Source organism: Lytechinus variegatus, chromosome 5 (assembly GCF_018143015.1).
Source record: "Lytechinus variegatus isolate NC3 chromosome 5, Lvar_3.0, whole genome shotgun sequence".
In the NCBI taxonomy this organism is placed as follows: domain Eukaryota; kingdom Metazoa; phylum Echinodermata; class Echinoidea; order Temnopleuroida; family Toxopneustidae; genus Lytechinus; species Lytechinus variegatus.
In genome coordinates, this window is record NC_054744.1 from 36,812,135 (window position 1) to 36,833,846 (window position 21,712).

The following is a 21,712-nucleotide window of genomic DNA, read 5'->3' on the forward strand; positions in this document are numbered from 1 at the left end:
CCTCAAATGCCAGGACAGCCTATTCGACAACTAACCGTTCATCTAGTAAAAAACACGTATTGAAGATATCCAATGGGAAAATGGCTTTCATTTTCATGAAATATACATTCCGTTCCTCAATAAATCTTTAACCCCGTCGTTAACTGCCCATTCATTCTCGAGCAATGGGGGAATGAATACAGAGTGTCTCAAAGTTTGTGTGAAAAAAGGTGCATTTTCCATAGAACTTCTGCCAAAAAGCAATGCGTAAGGGAAAGATTAGCCCCAAAACACGAATAGATGAGTTAATCAAATGGAATGAATCATAAAAATCAGTGAAATATAGTTTCTCCTGTACTCATTACTGAATACCCCGACTTGATACGATTAATTTTTCCCCCTCTCCATCAACTTTTAAGAAAAAGGGTGCATATTTTCATAAAAATATCATGTGTTATATCGACGGACGCCCGTGCGTACGAGCAGGAGGAAGCCAAATGTCTCGTATTTTTCATAATGGGTGAATATGGTCCCGTTTTCAGTTCTAAACCTCAAAAGAACTCCCACTTCGATTTGCAATAATCTTTTGTTGGATATATATATCTTGTTCTTTATTAAAATCGTCAATTAAACGAAATATCAAAATTTTCAGCTCGCGCTTCGCGCTCGCATTAATCTGCTGATGAGATATGTATATATATATATATGTGTGTGTGTGTGTGTGTGTATATATAGATACATATTATATATATATATGTACACATATATATATGCATATATGTGTGTGTGTGTGAGAGTGTGTTTGTTGATTCATGATTTTGCCCCCCCCCCCCCAATCTGAAAAATGGATCGACGCCCCTGCTGCCCCTGCTACTCCTTTCCTCTTTCTTTATTCCCTCACTTCTTCACTCTGCGCCGCTTCTTCAACAGAGCGAGCGCCCCGTGAGAGCCGAATGCGAACGTGCGCAGGGAATTTCCCGCAAATCACTCGACACGCGCGGGCTTGTCATGTGACGTGTGACTGAGCTGAGCTGAGGCAGCGCAGCTGAATTGATCGACAACGTAAACATCGTTAAATTCATTTGGCAAACGCTCTTCTTGACGATTGATTGTATTTCATGTCGGTCTACTCTGTCGCAAATCTGTTTCGGGCTAGTTGTTTTATACAGGCTTCGACTTTTCGTAACACCAGCAGGGCCAGGGTGATACGTAATCTTGCCTTTCGAAGACGAAATTTGGCGTCTAGCGTCTGTGAGTCACTGAGTGTGACACGCTGACTTTCTGTTCTAAAAATTCTCTGAGACTGAGTCTGAGTCGACGTCGGCGATGACAGACACTGCACTGTGAATGTGACTGTGAGTTGACCATAGAGTTAAATACGTACTATAACTCTATGGAGTTGACTGAGTTTAACACCGGGGGAGGGGGAGGGGCACTTACATTGACAAGTGGATACCATGTGCGACCAGAAAGGGCATGTTACTAACATACGTAACATAATATTATAAAAGGGTGTCAAAAACACTAATGATTAATCTAAGTAAAATAAAAAAGGGTATCTATTTTGCTAGGAAAGCTACATGTTTAGCCTTTTGTCTTTAGGGTCAATGTACGAGGGTGTAAAAATACTAAAAATGTTTTATAAAGCCTTTATTAAAACTTATTTCGAGGCCTGTAGTATGGCCGCACGTCACGCAAAAATCGGACTCTAACAGTTAAACACGTAGTGTCGACTGTTGGGGCAAAAAGAACATCCTTTTATTCAATAAAAGGATGTTCTTTTTGCCCCAACAGTTCAATAAATGGATGTTCTTTTTGCCCCAACAGTCGACACTACGTGTTTAACTGTTAGAGTCCGATTTTTGCGTGACGTGCGGCCATACTACAGGCCTCGAAATAGGATTTTTGGGGGCAAGGCCACTTTTTTGAGGGGCACTTTTTCACTGAGGCCAGGCAGCAGAGGGCACCAAGGCCACTTTTTAAGGGGCATGTAATAAATTATTTGTAGGTGTTACAGTTTCGCGGCGGGGGGGGGGGCTTTCCATAGTCGATGTTATACATCAGATTCATTACCAAACCACATTATTTACTTAAGAAAAAATTAACTTTACGCACGACTGGTGATACCTTCTTGAGCTACATGTAATTAAATGTGAATCTGATTAGCACCCAAGAAAGTATCACCGGTCGTTCGTAAGTTGTTCGTAACTGACGAACAGCTTTATGAAACACTCCCATTCAAAGTACTGTACTTACGCATCGCGAGCGCTCGCCAGGACAGTACAGCGCGCGCCCGGGGGGGCCACTTACATTGACGAGTGGATACCATGCGCGACCAAAAAAACACGTAAAAAGGATGTCTTTTTCACGATAGGGCACGTTACGTACGTAACGTGATAAGGGTATCAAAAACACAAAAATAAGGAAAAAAGGGTATCTATTTCGCTAGGAAAATTACGTGTTTAGGGTCGAATTTGCGGGGATGATAAAACAAAATTAAAATGTTTTATAAAGGATGTCATTTTTGCCCCACTTCGTGTTTAGAGTCCGATTTGCGCGAGGTGTAGAAGTGGGCTCGTACAAAACCAAATAAGGTAAAGCCGACGACCGAAGGAACCGTAACAATAAAACATTCCTGTACTTGTTTAGGGGTCCATTTCAGGGAATATTTGCCAAGAGTATCGTTTTTGTTTCCAATACTTGTTAAGGGTAGGGTTTCACACGCCAATACTTGTTAAGGGGTTCATTTTCAGAATATGGAAATTACGTGTTTAGGGTGCTTTTCGAGACCCCTTGGTCGCGCATGGTATCCACACGTGAATGGAAGTGGCCCCCCGGGAGCGCGCGCGACATTTGTGTAGTACACATACGGAGCTTGCGCTCGTCCATTCTTATGCTGCAGCTTACATAGCATACGTAAAGCGCGCTAGCGGCCGGCCAGCTGTGTATTTTTCATTTTGAATGTTGATTCTTCTGCTTCCTTTTCTTCTCCCTTGTTTTATTTTTTTTCCCTCTGTCTTTGTTTTTACCTTTATCATCTTTTTTATTAATCTTATTACTTCTTTCATGATAGTATTTAATACTTTATGATTTCTTGACAACTTGCCTTTTCCTTATTCATTATCTCTTCATCATCATTAATTTTTCTGCATTCTGACACTTTTTCATTCATCTGATATTCTCCTTTTTTTCTTTCTTCCTTCAGCACTTGCTTTTCAGACCCCGTGTCTTCACCATGGAATCTTGCCACTGTATTACAACCACTTGTATCCTGCTTCTACTAACTCTACATTTATCTTTTTGCAAAGGTGAGTAGATTTTTTAAAGGATATTTTTCCAATCAAATTCATGCAGAACTGTTAAGCAAACAAAATTAAATCCAAGTTGAATATAAAATGTAGTACTTGAGTTAACTTTTATTTCCAAAACTGATTGTTTTTTCCCTGTTGAATATTGAGTAATTGTTTGATTCTTATTATAAATCAAGTGTAAGTAAGTGTGATTATTTAATTAGGCAGAAACGCAAAGTTCTGTACTAATTGGTTAATAATCTAATTTCTTTTATCACTGTGTTCTGAGTTATACATGTACATGTATAATGTGAAGTCCCAGGACACTATTGCAGGTGCATGAATCACAACCCCTTTTTATAGTTGAGCTGAGAGGGTTAACCTATAGACAATCAAATAGAGAAATTAATGCAAAATAAATGTTTCATCATGATTTAAAGAAACTTATGCTCTGTTGGACAACTTTCAGCTTTGATTTATCTCTGACCCATTTCCTCTAGCTGCCACACCATGTCATGAACAGCGCTTTCCAGGAGGGGATACGTTTGTATGTGTTTGTAACTCCACCTACTGCGACACGGTAGACAACTATGAGCCACTCCAGTCTGGCTTCTATACGGTCTATACCTCTAGTAATACAACAGGAGATCGTCTGGCAAAGAGGACGTATCCAATCTCAAAGTCATCCAACTCTTCAGGTCAGTGTCAGAAAATATGACATATGGTCTTCTAGATGTGTTTCAGTCCAGGGCTTATGCTCTCTAAGAGGATGTTCCTTGCAGAGTTTATCCTTGATTTGAATTTTAATGGACAGGGATAGGGGTAGGTCTACGTAGGGGGGGGGGGGGGGGGCCAGAGCCAGCTGTTCTACATGTTCGTTACCAGTGAGTACTTGTATATAATTTCAAAATTAAAAATGCCTTTAGCAGAGATATATTGAAGTTTTCTTTTCTTTCCTTTTCTTTTTTTTTTTATTTTACAAAGCTAATAAATATACTTTTCACCTGCTATGAGAGTCTAAGACAATGTGAAATCATCTTCCTGGCCTATTGTTTTTATTGTGATAGAGGTTGCACTATCCTTGAGATTGAGCTACATATGGATAGTCTGTAGGAACAGACCCTTATTGACACTTTAATCACCAATTGGATCTGACAAGTTACACCTTGGTTTGGTTTGGATACCGTAAATTAGTGTATTATCCCAATTTGCCTCTTGGTCTAAAAGTTCAGACCTCTTTAATGGGATTTGTCTCCAAATATCTAGCAGGCAACCTTGAATATAGATAGTAAGTATAAAGTAGCATCAATACAAATCAATCAAGTGTACAGTGTCTGTAGAGTGTACATAGTGTAAACTACATGCAAGTAGTATGCAAAATGGTTGGTCATGAGTTTTTATCTAGATATTTCTTATCAAATGTTCAAGGATTCACCAATTCCAAATACTTTGATCTCTTGCATTGCACGATTCATTGTCCTTATACATATCTGTGTACATGATATAAGTGTAGAGGTCAACTATTCAAGATAAGAGCTGAAGTTCAATAAAACAGACCTTGTTTACTCAATAAATCTAGATATAGTTCACATACTTATCAGTGTAGAGTACATGGTAAAATTGATATTGATCATTGTTTGCAATATATCAACAGTATAATTATATATAGCATCCTTTATGGCCATGCAGGCAACATTAAAGAGATATGATCACAGATTACTTGAAAACATAAATAAATTTTAATAACTATTTAATATACAGGATGAAATGTTTGCAAATTGCTTGTAATGTTTACAAACTTCACAGTGACATGTGATTGTGATGCATCCACACTCTCTTGCCAAGATCTTGAATAAAACAAACCTTGGTGTTATGTTCAGTCTCATGTAACACAAACATGTCTCTAAATGTTATTCTTTGTTTCCTTTATGCTTCAAAACTTTTTATCTTGGAATTATGTTCTGCACCAACAATCCTGTTACATGCTGTCTTAGTTAAAAAAAATAATTTTGTGATCGTTTGAGGGGACTTTGAGCTCAGAATCATGATTTCAGATGGTGATCTTAAAGCTAAATAAGTAGTTGCAGTAAAACACTGATTTCATGAGAAAGTCTGTAAAACCAAGGTTGAGTATTACTATCACACTGAAGATCGCCAACACAGATAGGCACACATGGGACAGTGTATGTTATTGTTGCCGGAATGCAGACCTGACGGAAGTGCCTGAATCCTCGCTTATTTCTCAGCAATTACACAATTTCTTCCAGAATCTTTTGGCACATATTTTTTTATTCATACAAGCAGACACTTGGGTGGTCATTGGATTCTGTAAAAAGTCATTTTGAGATCATTACCACAACTGGCATTTATCTATAAATGTTGGTCACTCCCAAGATGAATATCAGTGGTACACATCCAAAAACCCAAAATACTGCAGACAGTTACTCAAGATGAAGGAAAGTTGTCAGATCTGAAAAATGTTAATGAAATGCTTAGCTGAGAATGTGTAGGCTTACATATTTGTGGATTTTATTTGATTAATACAGAAAAGTAGGTAGTGTTTTTTTTTTAATGATTCAACTTTTTATCATTCAGGTTCAGCCATTACAATCAAGATTGATAAATCCACCTTATACCAGTCAGTGATCGGGTTTGGAGGAGCTACTACTGATGCTGCAGCCATCAATGCATTCAACCTCTCTCAAAGTAGCAGACAGAACCTCATCAAGTCATACTTCTCTCCAAATGGTAGGAACCTAGAGTGAATTTCACAAAATCATTACAAACCTAAAGTACATTTCATAGAAATGTGAGTTAATTCTGTCACACAAATCTCTGTGTCCTCTGGTCAATTGCATTGATATGATCTTAGACTTGTGCTGAGTATTATGATCATTATTAGGTTGTTTTTGCAGGACCTATACGTTGCGAACAATGTTTTACTCTCTCCGAAGGAAATAGCTAGATTTTTTTTATTTATTTGTAAAATCCATACTAAGTATTTCTTTCATCTTTATTCCTCAGGGGTAGAGGATTAAGGCCCATTGTATGTTTTAAAATAATCAACCTTTATTTACCTGGACATGTTGGCCCAGTGGTAGAGTGTCTGTCTCATGAAGGTCATGAGTTCAATCCCTTGCCTAGTGATACAAAAGACTTTAAATGGGACCTTCTGCCTTCTTGTCAGGTGCTTTACATATTTGAATTGCGAAGGGCAATTTTTTACCTCATACAAAAAGTTGTAATATCATGTAATTTATTTCGCATAAATATTGTTTTATTATTAATGTTATGATTCAATCACAGCTCTGTATTCTTTCCATATTTGAAGTAATCTATATATGGAGGGATTAATTGTGAATAAAAATTATGTAAAAATATTTGCCAACGCCTTACTAGGAACATCTTCTGTGATTATATTATATCCAGGTATTGAGTATACTGTAAGCCGTGTTCCCATTGGCTGTACTGATTTATCTACTCATTACTACACTTATGATGATCACCCAGGGGACTTTAATCTTCTCAACTTTTCATTAGCTAAAGAGGACCTCAGTTACAAGGTTGGATATTTCATTTTCCTTACCTTATCCAGTGTTTTTTGCAGAACTCATTTCTGTTGACTTTGGTTAAGACTCCACATGAAGAAAAGAAACATCCCCTATTCAATTGTACTGGTAGCACTCTTCACCAAATTAATCCAATATTTTGCATTCTTAACACACACTGATTTTGTTATTGTTTGGTATAAAAATCTAAAATAGAAATAATATTAAAAATTGTGACATGATAATTTTCTTGTCTGCCTTTTCTTGTTCTATTTTCGTAGCCTTTTTAAAATAGTCCCCTAAATTACTTTGCCCATGTGCATAATCAGCTGTAAAACAAAAACTAGTTTTATTGGAGGTCTAATTTAGAGTAGTTGTATAAAATATTCTACCAAGGTATTTATTGAATTAAGATTTTCAAAAATTATAGTAGTATGAAATTTAAAATGAACCTGGTCTGACATTTATTTTTGTCTTCAGATCCCTTTCCTTCAAGAAGCGATGAATGTATCTGGTCGTGATATCAAGTTCTATGGGAGCCCCTGGTCCCCTCCTGTGTGGATGAAAACCAATAACGATTACCATGGAGCAGGTCAGATCATTGGCAATCCCGGGGAAAAATACTTCAAAACTTGGGCAAACTATTTTGTCAGGTACGAATTAAGAAGTTTTGAGAAGAACATTTGTGCTGTTGCAAATTCGGATGATTCTGATTTATCTTAGTAACATTAATACAGACAAGGTTTGTTTCCTCAAGGTGGCTGGAAATAACTAGAAAAAAGCATTGTCATTTCTTGTTTTCTATTGATATGAAAATGCTTGGCTGTGCTCAGAATAGTTCTAAATTTACAATTTTGTAAATGTTTGTCAATTCATTGTTGCTACATAGCTGTATACACCTTTAAACATTGAATGTACTTGTATTGAATAATACCCAATTGCTCATACATTAGATTATGATTCAGGTCAATAACTAAATCTAGATTTAAGTAAGGATCAGGATCCAGATTTATTGTCCAACATCACATAAGCAATAAAGATTTTTTTTTTGCGTTTTGAAGATTATATATAGATATTTGCTGAATTGAAATATGCTAAGTATCAGTGAACTGAAAAGTAACAGAAAGTGACTCCTGATAGATGCAGTTTATTTGAATTAGGTTTCTGCAGGAATACGGTAAGCACAATGTGACTTTCTGGGGTGTGACGGTGGAGAATGAACCGATGGCAGGAGGAATCAAGGATTACCATATTCCATCCTGTTTTTTTACCCCTGAGATGGAAAGGGATTTCATCAAGCTCGACCTTGGACCTACTTTACGCGCCAATGGCTTCGAAGACCTCAAGATAATGATGCTTGATGATCAGAGATTTGAATTACCTGGATGGCCTGAAGTTGTGAGTATCTGCCATGACTTATTCTTAGGATACCTACATACCAGATATAGTCAGGTAAATTGGTTCATTAAAAAATGGAAATGAATTCATTGCGTGCTTTTCTGAAGAAATGCCTATGAAGCTTTGGCAAGATTAAAAGAAAAAACAATTAACAGAACAGCTAATTGTTCTGTGATTTGATATGGTTTGGTACATGTTTACTGACACTGAGGCCTTTGCTGTGTCCGGGGACCGTTTCATAAAGCTGTTCGTACATTAAGAGCGACTTTAAGAACGACTGGTGATCCTTTCTTGTGGTAAATGGTATATTCATCGACGATGGTTACGCAAGTAAGAAAGGTTCACCAGTCGTTTTTAAAGTCAATCTTAACAGCTTCATGAAACATCCCGCTGGTATAATATGTATGTGGGAATACAAAAACAAAACTTGCAACTTCGGGTGGGAGAAGAAAACAATATGGCATGGGATGATCAAAGGTTTCAATTTCCTGGTTGACCACATGTTGTAAGTTTAGGAGGGGCATGAGATGACCTGAAACCAATTCTGCTATCCTTCTTGTTCTTCTGCCTTCCTTGCAGTGTCACTTAGCATAAAGCCTATCCTCTCCTGGATATTATCAATTATTTCTTTCTTCTGCATCTCCTTACCTACATGGTTACCTGGAGGACCAGTTTTTCCAAACCTGATGATCTTGTGACGTGTCTGTACCATCTCAGTTTGGCAATAAAAGTGCTTAAATTTGATTTAATTGATCAAACTCATTCCCCTCCCCCTTCTCTCTCGTTACCTATAGGTACTGTCTGATGATGATGCCAAGGCCTATGTCTCGGGTATAGGTATCCATTGGTATTGGGATAAGGACATTCCTCCCCTCAAGCTAGACCTGACGCACATGTACTACCCAGATTACTTCATGCTCTACACAGAGTCCTGCTATGGAGGGCATCCCATCTTAGGCACCTGGGCACAAGGTCAGGGCTACAGTCAGAGTATCATTGAGGTAAGGTCGGTTAGATTACTGCAATAGTTTATATACTGTTTTGTCAGCTAGGGAGAGAAGAAAACTTGAGGTTATTCAGAATTGTGCCGCTCGATTAATTTTTGGCTTTGGATCCCTAACTCATACTACACCCCTCCTTAAGGAACTCCACTGGCTACCTCTAGTCCAACATATTCATTTTACAGTTATATGTATACAAAACTCTAAATCAATTAGCACCTGAATATCTTAATAATACCATCAAATTATACTCACCCTCTGTAATCATCATTCAATCACTGACACATGCAAACTTTGCATTCCATTGTCAAAACTCTCCTCTGCCAAAAAACGTTTTGCTGTAGCAGCTGCCAAGACTTGGAATGCTATCCCTCTTTCAATAAGAAATGCTTCCAGTGTTCTTGGCTTCAAATCTTCCCTTAAGACATACCCTTTTTCTCAATAATTAATTTTCCTTTTTATCTTGAATATTGTAGTAATTATTGCAAATGTTAAATTATTATTCATACGTTGTACGCGTTATATTGCTTTTTTTTTGCACCTCTGAATATCCATTATTATTGATAAGTATTTAAGGTTTATATTCACGTGGTATGCAAGTAGTTAGTCTGTTTGTCAGATAGTTTGATGCCACATGGTCTAAACCCATTTGGTCTACTATCAATTCGGTTCAATTGTTCTTTGGTCCACAATGCACTTGGTCTAAAACCCGCTGAGTCTAATTCTCATTTAGTCTGTTGCTCAGTTGGTCTAATTTCCACTTCACCTACGTTACTTATTAACCCTTTCCATGCGTACTTCGCACCAATGCACACTTGGTGCCATGCAAACCTCGCATTTCATGCTCAAACAAACAATCCAGTTTTTCCCTCCCTCAAAATCATTCAGCACAGAGGGGTCCATAGCCAGTGCAAAAAGATTTAAATTTATAAAGACAAAATGGTAAATAGTCTTCATGTTAGTGAGATCAAATATTTTGTAGATGAACTAGGATTAGACCATGGTGGAATAGATGAAATGGGAAGTAGACGAAGCGGATATAGACCACAGAGCAATTTACCATGTTGGATGGCCCGTTCCTAGCTCATCATGTTGAGTAATAAGTGACACACGACTGATTCCATACCTTCTCAAAGTTCTTTCATCTACAAGACTGTTTGATGATCAAGAAAATGGTGGCTATATCTGTTTAAGATTTCAAAACTTTGCTCTTGAGCGCTAATTCATGAAACTTGTTTGTAAAAACAATTGAAGCAACTGTACAGCATAGGATTGGAAGTGAAAGTATTAAAATGAAATTTCCTTTATTACCAGTCTCTATATTTGTACGAAATCCCTCTTGATTACATTGTGAATAAAAATTTAACTATCCTAGCTCGGAATGAATTATTGATGGGCTTTATTATAATGTTTATTAAGATAACTATTTATATATATATATATAAAATCTGATTTTGTTTTTTTACCAGAACATGAACCATTGGGTGTCAGGGTGGGTTGATTGGAACATGGCTCTTAATCTTCAAGGTGGACCAACCTTCATTGGAAATTTCCTCAATGCTCCTATCATTGTGGATGCAGAGAAAGATGTCTTCTACAAACAACCCACATTCTATCACCTTGGACACTTCAGGTATGTTTATTACACTGTGCTGGACCCTGTTGCATAAAAGCTACTATTATGGTAACTTTGCCATCCAATCAAAACTATTATTGAATCATTGAATTCTGATTGGCCGATGAGCATTGCTACCATGGTACATGTAGTTACCAATGTATTAAGTTTATGTATTGGCACTCTGTAATATTTGAAATTAGGCTGGGCTGTTGGATGTTTTTTTTCAAAGGGGGTGTGGTCAACCATAAGTTTTTAATAACAGTCCAAGGTGAGCAGCAATAAACAACAATAGGGAAATTCCATGAAATTTTCAACCTTGTTTTCTGTATCCAACCCTTCATTTTGCTCAATTTGTCCTTGCAATTAACAAACTGCTCCAGCCATGATGATTAGATAGCACGACATCTCTCTTCATATGAACAAGAAAACAGTGACAAGTCATTCGAAAAAGGTCCCACGTACAGGAGACCAGTGGTACATACACGTACATAAAGCACTATTGTTGATGAAGAGTGTGGACTAAATAAGCCAGCACTGATGATTGGCCATTGAAGGGAAGCAGTTGAACGTAATTGCAGCTCAAGCTAATGCTGGGGTGGAAATCATTAATGTGTCTCAGAATAGATTGTATCTTGATAGATGGTGCTATACAAAGGCCCATTGTTCTTTTTATCACACAAATTGTTGCAAATTGGCACCATGCAATGTATCCCATACAGATTCATTTTTTATGGCTTGTAAAGAGTAGCTCTCTCTGTGAAATTTGCATCATGAAATAGAACTGTGGAGGGATGTACCTTGCCTCGTCAAGATCTGAAGTAATGAAGATTTGATATTTTGAGCAATGTGTGACAAGGCAATCAAGGTGTTGGGGCTTAAGTCTTAACACTGAAGCTTGATTGGATAGGTGTATTACATAGTATATTGCTGCCAATCCCCTGCAGCGAATAATCAAGATAACAAATAATAATTAAAGTAGTAATGCTAAAGATTATCAGAGGAATAAGAATTGATAATGCATCCTCATGAACAAACATATCTTGTATATGAATTAGAATCTTTGTTCTGCCATGTTCTCTTCTATTTTTAGCAAATTTATTGTTCCTGACTCTCATCGTATACACCACACGGTGGATTCAGACACGGAGGTGTTAAGCATTGCATTCCAGCTACCAGATAAGCACACCTATGCAGTAATCCTTCTAAACCAGTAAGTGCTATCTGAGGTTAGGGTGTTCATGCAATGGAATTGATGATCTTATATGTTTGTGGTTAGGGGTACTAAGGAGAGGAGTTGGGATTTTGTGAGAATTGTGCATTTTGTATTTCATGTGCACAAGTTTATGACCCTATCGTTGAACCGCTGCTTCTCATTAAAGATAAATAAATACCAGTTGTAACGATTTCAAAACAAGTTTGAACATGCAGAATCCAATAAAGTGACTACCCAACTGTTTGTATTGTATAAATAAAAAATATGTGCCAAATGGCTCAGGAAAAAAAGTGTTATTGCTGAGAAATGAGCAAAATAAGCATGAAATTTCATAAAATGTTGCATATTTTTGTAAATACACTAAAGCCCATATGCCTTTCTGTGTTAGTAATCATAATTATCAGTTTTCAGCTAAGATTTCATGATTTCACAAAGATTTATTTATTTCCATTAACCAGAAGTAGATCTATGATAATAGGGTGGCAGTTAATCTTGATTTTTAAGACTTAATTTTTCATGAAATAATTGTTTGCTGCAACTACTTTCTTTTACCTTTAACCCTAAAAAGACTGGGCTATTTTGGAGGCTAGAAAAACTGGGGGGGAGCCTCTCTAAGATCTCGGCCGTTGGTCGTCCGACCGCAACCAAATTTGGCACACACATCCTTTGTCATGTTCTCTAAAAGAAAACATAGTCAAAATACTGATATTCATTGTATTTTTTAATATATGCATAATTAATTTTGCGAATATGCAAATTTTTATCAAAAAATTGAATTTTTCATACTTTGGTACCTATTGCGGTCCATAAATTCCCGTTTCAAGGTTTTCAGCTGTAAGAAGAGGTTGTTTATCATGGAATTGTGTTGTTTCATGCTTGAATTATTAGATATGCTTATGCAAATTAGTAATTACTAAATATGCAAATAAGTACTCTGCACGCGTTATGTAGAGAAATACAACATTTGGCATGTTTTATTGCATTACACTCTCTTGCAATGAGCCAAAGCAATCTTGGAAGATAAACAAGTGATGTGTTACATGTACACTAGCTGGTGAAAACAAAGCATAAGAGATATCACATAATTTATGCAAATTATATTCATAATTAATTATGTGAATATGCAAATTTTTATCAAAAAATTGAATTTTTCATATTTTGGTACCTATTGCGGTCCATAAATTCCTGTTTCAAGGTTTTCAGCTGTAAGAAGAGATTGTTTATCATGGAATTGTGTTGTTTCATGCTTGAATTATTAGATATGCTTATGCAAAGTGTTTCCTGCACCCAAGAATATAGTTGTGCAAGCGATTCTGGTATTTTGCACTACTTTTCTTATGTTTTTCTTTGATTTTAATTTCTTATGTATTTCTTTATTTTGCATTTCTTATGTATTTCTTTATTTTTTTATGCAATGATTTTCATTATTTTCATATCCTAGAACTGCTACTTGAATTCACAAGTGACATAATATAGAAAGAAACAAATAAAAATGTAGTTAGAAAACAATGTGTATAACATTCATTCAAATACCATACACTTTACACACAAACGAATACAAATTTCAATTTCTTACGTGACATGTGATACGAAAATGTTACGTAACTCCGCAACCGCGGCATGGGGGTATACAAATTTGGTATCAAAAGTTGCGCAAAACTCAAAGAGAAAAAAGTCATGAAATGGCGGTGCGAACGCTTCATGCGCAAAAAAGTTATGTACAGGGGGGCCTAAAAGGCCCCCCCCCAGTCTTTTTAGGGTTAATCTTGAGATTTGTCAAAAATAGTGTACACAACACCATGAATTAATCACTGTGCTTCTAATCACAAATTGATTACAAACCTCATTTCAATAAAAACCTGTTTTCCTTGGACACACTTAGGACTATTAATGTACACTGTGAATGAGTGTAACTTTTCTTCTAATATATTCATATTGTTATCCTGTTCTGTTGTTTCCATGTGTATTATTAGGGAAGATCAAGGTGTGGATGTGACGATATCTGACCCTGATGTTGGGTACATCAATGCTAGGATACCAGGACAATCTATCCAGACCTACCTCTGGAGTGACAACTAAAATCATTGCAGGATCCAACCTTGCACCAGGGTTTGCATCAAACCCAGGGCCATAAAAGAAATTGTCTTCGCTGTCCATACGCTCAGTTATCTGGCTGCCCTCAAAATTCTCTCTTTACTGACTGTGATTCTAAGGTGATTTCTCATAATTCTTAGCCCTCCCAAGTGATTTTATGCTGCGAGGGTTTCCTATTACAGACAACTACTTTATCAGTCATAATGTCCCAATGTTAGGACAAAATTATTTGTAAATTATTGCAGGGTCATATTTGTCTGTTTGTCCTGTGCATTATGTAACACAAGACTGCAAGATAACGTTCCAAGGCGGTGACATCAACCATGAAATGATGGGGATCATGCACCTTTAAATCTAAATCAGAATGTGAAAAGTAGTAAGGAAAACAAACATGGTGTTAGAATGCTCAGAAAAGGATTCAAGCACATGAGATCAATACAACTGGATAGGCACTTTTTTCTTTTGTTCATGTGTCGTCTCTTGTCGATAAATGCATGCCATCATTGGTGACAGCAGTCCATTGAAGCTGACCAAAATTTAATGGGTGTATTTCCAATCGACTTAAAGTGTTTCTATTCACTAACAAAGGTGAATCAGCATTGATGATAATTGAATTCAACTGGTAAATGGTGGTAATAGTATTCCCATCAACTCACAACATTTTTATTCCAGACAAAAGCAAGTCTGCATTGTTCAAAGTAGTCCATTCTAGCTGGTAAATTATTAATGGCAGGATTTCAAGCAACTCAAATTATTGGGTGTTCGAGTCAACTCTAAATGTTGAGTGTTCCAGTCAATTAAAAATGTTGGGTGTTCCAGTCAACTCAAAATATTAGGTGTTCTAGTCAACTCAAAATGTTGGGTGTTCCAGTCAACTCAAAATGTTGGGTGTTCCAGTCAACTCAAAATGTTGGGTGTTCCAGTCAACTAAAAATGTTGGGTGTTCCAGTCAACTCTAAATGTTGGTGTTCCAGTCAACTCAAAATGTTGGTGTTCCAGTCAACTTAAAATGTTGGTGTTCCAGTCAACTTAAAATGTTGGTGTTCCAGTCAACTCAAAATGTTGGTGTCCCAGTCAACTCAAAATGTTGGGTGTTCCAGTCAACTAAAAATGTTGGGTGTTCCAGTCAACTCAAAATATTGGTGTTCCAGTCAACTCAAAATGTTGGGTGTTCCAGTCAACTAAAAATGTTGGGTGTTCCAGTCAACTCAAAATATTGGGTGTTCCAGTCAACTCAAAATGTTTGGTGTTCCAGTCAACTCAAAATGCTGGGTGTTCCAGTCAACTCAAAATGTTGGGTGTTCCAGTCAACTAAAAATGTTGGGTGTTCCAGTCAACTCAAAATATTGGTGTTCCAGTCAACTAAAAATATTGGTGTTCCAGTCAACTCAAAATCTCTCTACCCCAATGAAAAAGCAAACCAACATTGGTGCATATGTGCCTAGTAATACCGATTTTCTGTATTTCGTACAGTAATCAAAATACCGGAGTACCCTTTTACATGGTAAAATATGGAGATAGAAACATTCTATTTTGAGACTTGGGTAACGTCCATTTAGTCATTTATGTTGTGATTGTTTAGTGTTACCTTCTGTGTTGGCATGGAAATGTGAGTCCTAGTTGTGATCCGGGATCATTTTTTTTTTGTAATCTACCTTAATATATCCTTAGGAAGTGATTTATTATTTTTCCAAAAGACTGTTTCATTTCTTGCCTTCATCTCTATTTGAATACAAGACAGGAATGTGGCCTAGCTGCCACCATAGCCCAGCCGCGCTGCGCTAATGAAATAGGGTTTTAGGGGGACCATGTGGAAAAATGCAGATTTTTTTGCCAAAGTACTAATTTTTAGGTGGAAGAATTCTGAAATTGTAAAATAAATCTTGGCAGCTCTGTTGGTGACGATTTTTAATTCCTTTGTAGCTGGTAAATGATTAATAATGGTGTTCCAATCAACTCAAAATACAGCTTACATGTATGTTTATTTTTTATCTCAATTTTTATACACCATAAGATTGGTTCATTTCGTTGTGATTGTACTTTATCGAAGAATGTATCTTTATGAGTAATCTAATGGAATGTACGATTGAAAGTATAATTTTGTACTTACACTTTAGTTAATATTTTTACTGTACAATGTATATATCATACTTCATTTTTAATCTAGAGATATGATACATATATTTCTATTATATTTCTAGATGAGATTGTATTGTATCAACGAAAATGAATTGATTAACATGCACAATTATTACAGGGTTAATATTTTGCATTAATATGTGAAACAGTGATACAGATAAATACATGTGTACAGATGAATACATATTCACAGGTGAGCAAGGCTCTGTGAGCTTATGTTCTAAACCCACTTTTTATCATATGTATCTAGATTGATTTCTGTGATAGTTTCGCTCTTTGAAATTGGTTATGAAGGGTGATTGGGAATTTCATTCTGAAATTGTCCCTACATGTCTACTTTTCCATTGGCTTTGGTAATTTATTTTTGATGTTATAGAGCAGTGTATGCTTACCAAAAAATTATTTCAATCATGTCTTTCATCCCCTACATCTGTTGACTTTGGAATGAAGCATTGGCGATAATGTATATTTTAATACATGACATTTTCCCTTGAATTGCTGAATTTTTTATTTTCCTCTACATGTGATTTATCATCATATTTATGTTTTTTTGCACTTTTATACATTATACATTAATATATTGATTGTGATTAATATTTCTTTTTTATGAATATTTCTATACAGTTTCATATATGTTATGGATTTACATCTTTTTTTGGTTGTGATTGATGTTCTAAATTACATGTAAAGCATTTACCTTTTGAGTAATCTAAAGATCCTATGAAATACAGCAAAGATGCTGATTTATTTGGTAGCTTAGTGGTTACTAACTATGATTCCATCAAAATTTTACCCGAAAACATCCCGCATCAGGTTCAAAGGCAGTTTTATGTTGAAAATTGAGCCAAATTCGCCCCGCCCACAAAATTTCAGCCCAATTTGGTTTCGTATATCACATGACAATTATGACGTCAGGGAAGGAAGCTGCTGAGTGTTGCTGACCTTTAGAGCGTGAAGTGTCTATTGTGGTTGCATGTGTGGATTCAAGTAAATAAATTGAATTGCTGGAATAATATTCAGAACCTGAATCTTTAAAGTCTGAAGAATCAGACGCAGCTGATGATGATGCTGCAGTCATGATCAAAACCTCATAAAAATCTAAAAAAATCTGTTAAGAATGAGCTCGGTCGAAACAGCAACTACACGAGGAACATGTACAATAACCAGGGGTCCGACTGCACAGCTGAGAAAGCCTTCCTTCGATGACGTCACAATGATTGACGGGTCGATCGGTTGACTCCTTCGAAAATTTTAGTGGGCGTTCCCATTGAAGTTCATTTCCATGGAATAACTCAATGCGAGGTTATCGTACACAGGAACCGATGGCAAATTCGTATTTTTCAAGTAAAACTACCTAATAATAGATATGTATCTAGAATAAGATGGAATTGGTGTCATAGAACATTTAATGGGAAGTGCAATTGAAAATATAATTTTGTACTTTTCTTTCAATCTATGAGCTCAACAATCCACTGTTTATATTTCACATTTTCGTGGTTTATATGTATCACATTTACTAAATAAGTTCATATTTCATGAATGAAAGTGGATTCATTTGCATTTGATTCATTTTAATTTGAATGAATCTGCATGTATTTGAAACTGTAAGTAATATTTTTATGTGTAATTTTATTACTTGTAATTGCAACTCACTAACTCAGGAAGATAGAAAATATTGAATATTAAACATCATTTGAATAATGAAATAAGCACTAAGTCATCATGATATGAATAAATATTTCATCTTGAAAAATGAATAATGTCAAGCATATCTCTCTTGCTTTTCTTTCCATCTAGTCTTATTCTTTGTTTATATTTCTTTGTAAAGATCACAACACTCTCAGTTTCAGTCATGCTAAAATGGCACAGTCTAATAAGGAAATAATAATAATAATCAATAATTGTGATATCTTATTGAGCGCACACACCATCCAGAGACGCTCCTGGTGCTAGCTCAGCAACAGTTCCTTTGGATATACAAAGAAAAAAAAAAAAAATCTTAACAAATACAACCGAGTACATAATTTCAAAAAGAATGGTTTTGCATCAACCACCGGAATTCCTAGCTAGATCCTGGTGGGGGCTGGTGCCCTCCTACCTGCTGCTCCGTTCACCGACAATTCAAGGGGCAAGCCCGGTCAGCTCAGAACTCACAGGAGCTCTAGCATATAAGGGCACCATCCCCCATAGGAAGCCAGACAGACCAGTGAGTGATGACAAAACAAGATTTAGGGGCCCATATTCTGAAGTCGGGTTTGACTTAAACTCAGGTTTGAAGTTGTGGTTTAAGTATGGCTAGCCAATTATAACATAAATCACCAACGGTAGAGATATCATATTTCATCTCATTTGGCTCTCGAATCATTCATAATTGTCAAGGAAATAAAAATAGATCATTGTCTTCACCATTGATGAATCAGGAAAAAGAGTACAGCAAACATAAGAAACATACAACTTAATAAAAATTTTGACACTTTTGGCTTCCCATAATTTTAACACAGAGTTAGACCATGGTGTACTTCAGAATACGGGCCAATGTGTTTAAGACCAGGAAACAAAACAGCATTAAAAAAACACATCAAAACTTTTTACTGTGCCTCTCCTGGTTTTATATTACAAAAAATATCAATTACGGTAATCAAATCAATTTCAATATAACAAGTCATTTATAAATTCTTAATCTAAGATATATTCGTTCTTTATTTTTTTTGTAAAAATAAATATATTCCAGTAAAAACTTATAAAAACTAAAATAAATTAATTAAGTGTTAATAAAATAAGTGTTTATCATACTTGGAGAACACTTTGAACTTCTACATTTTTTATGATGTCGTATCATAGTTTAGATGAATTGGATCATCCCCAAATCTGTATACAATATGGTATATACTTTGTGACATTCAAATTTGTACAGAGCATACCCAGGTATGTCTTAAAAAAGGGGTTGCTACTTGGTTTATTTTCATAGATAACAAATAATTTTTTGTATGATCTACATGTACCTTGTTTCATAAATAAAACTATTTGTACTGGTAATGTATTTTGAACTCACCCCCCCCCCCCAGTTAAAGCCTAGCTTTAGTTGTGGTAAATTCCCCGAAAAGAGCATGTCACTATTCCATTTTATTTCTAGATTGTATCAATGCAAGTGCCTCAAAACAGTTGTGGTGTGAAGGATATAAAGTAAACATGAGTCTCAATGGATAAATTTAATGATTTTACATCACATTGTAATTCTTTGTGATTCAATCAGGTACTTTATCAAAATATTTGTCTGGTTTAATTATGTAACAACTTCTCATGCATGAAATCAAATGGGCTGAAAATTTTAGGATGTAACCTTTGTCAGTATTTGTCTTATGTCCGATTACTAAATATGTAAAATAAGTGCTCAAACAGCTATTTTAAGATAAAAACTTTAGAGAGAGGGAGCTAGATTTCAATTCACATCCTTACAGCCGGAAAAATGCCATATTAAATTCTTGTGACAATGAGTACCGGTAAAATGCAGTCAAACTACACTTTTTAAAGATATAATTCTCATGTTCTGTGATACTCGAGTATAGTTAAAAGTACTGACCTTTTACCAAAGCTAAATTCAGACTCGAGTCCCCTAAATCTAATATTGCATACCTATATTGTATCAGGAAGGAAATGGTCACAAGCATACATGCATGTAGCTACAAATCAACACCAAATTTATATCTCTAGCCCATTGTAAGTCCAAGTGACATGTACTCCCTTTTAAAACAAGAGTCATATACATGTACATGCATACAGTCATATACATGTATAAAGCATGTCACTTATCCCACTCTATAACCGCCCTTGAAATATTTATTTCAAATTAATGATTTCCAGAACTGAAAAAAACTCTTGAAATGACCTTAATTTCATGAAAATACCATCCAAACTCTCACTCACCCTTACCATTTTGAATTCTATCTCCACCAATTTCATGAACATAAGTTGCTCATGTACATGCACGTTTTGTTCTTATTAGCTTCATGTACCCCCTCTTCCTCTCTCTTTCCATCTTTTTCCTTTCACTGTCTTCACTGAGCCCACTTTCTGTCTCTCTCTCTGCATTCGACTGTAGATACTATCATGCATGAATTCTCTTTAATATGGAAGTGGACATCCTCTCTTCAGTTAACTTTAAGCTATGTATCTCATATCACCTATTTTAATAATTTTAATAATTATTTTGACAATTCCTTTTCATGTTGTATTGTCATACATGTTTAGTTATATTTCTTTCAATGGCTAAATATTGTCAAAATTACATGTCTTTAGTGTTTATTTATATACTTATATATTATTATGTGTGTACTGTAGTAGTGGCGTACCGTGGGTCACGGCATTGGGGGGGCACCAGCAAAAATTTTGAGTCACTAAGTGAGCACGCGAAGCGCGCCAAGTTGCCACGTATACTGACCTGATAGAGACATTTTAAGGACAGTGTCATTAAATGGATATGTCTTGCACTGGTCAAATAATGCGAGCGCGAAGCGCGAGCTTAAAATTTTTGATATTCAGACATAAAAAAGGACATTCTAATCAATCTTTTGTAATCATGATACATGTCTTGCTAAATAATGCGAGCACGAAGCGTGAGCTGAATATTTGTGAATATTGACCCCCAAACAGGAAGTTTTAAGGACTATATTTTAAGAATCCACATCTCATCATAGTCATCTAATGCGAGTGCCAATAAGCGCTTGCTGATTTTGTTAGAATTCCATCTAAACATGCACATAAAGCACTTGTAATCATGATTAACATACCCATCTCACTAATCAAATCTTGCGAGCGCGAGCTAAAAATTTAGGAAATTCAGACCTGAAGAGGGGCATTTTAAGGCTTGTTTGTAGGAATTCATGAAGACTATACTAATGATTACCAAATGATGCGAGTGCGAGCCGAAATTTTTTTATTAGAAAAAAGGACATTTTAAGGACTGATTCTAGGAATTCATGGAGAGCAGACATATTTCACCAATCCAATACTGCGAACGTAAGCATGGACAGGAAATGTTTTTATATTAAGACCTTAATATGGGGCAATCATTTTATGTAGTCATGAAAAATAGGTATACTATTGTACATAAAACAATAATAATTCGAAGTTCAAGGAAATACATTTGGCAGTTTGGTGTATATTGACTTGAAAACGGGAGGTTTTAGTATAACATGATTATATATCTCGGTAAACAGATAATGCGAGCACCGGGAAGAATGAAGACATAGTTATGAAAAAATGCTTCTTATGTAATATAACATAATATACGGTAATTATGATATAATATACCATTATAATGAACAATAACATCTTCTTTCCCACTACGTTTCTCTTCCTTTCTCCCTCTTTTCTCCTTTACCCAGTTTTTTTTTTTTTTTTTTGTCAGCCGATTGGGGGGGCACGTGCCCCCC

At 35.9% G+C, this 21,712-nt stretch overlaps 1 protein-coding gene across 1 annotated transcript; it reads left to right on the forward strand.

Annotated features, from left to right (window-relative positions):
* Positions 1 to 1,024: 1,024 nt before the first annotated feature.
* Positions 1,025 to 17,245, forward strand: LOC121416048 (lysosomal acid glucosylceramidase-like). The gene is made up of 11 exons (XM_041609488.1): positions 1,025 to 1,334; positions 3,185 to 3,287; positions 3,770 to 3,967; positions 5,865 to 6,017; positions 6,699 to 6,832; positions 7,298 to 7,470; positions 7,978 to 8,215; positions 9,010 to 9,216; positions 10,686 to 10,849; positions 11,925 to 12,044; positions 14,021 to 17,245. Exons 2-11 carry the CDS (start codon positions 3,215 to 3,217, stop codon positions 14,124 to 14,126), a joined length of 1,566 nt encoding a protein of 521 aa, XP_041465422.1. The 5' UTR covers positions 1,025 to 1,334; positions 3,185 to 3,214; the 3' UTR covers positions 14,127 to 17,245.
* Positions 17,246 to 21,712: the final 4,467 nt, after the last annotated feature.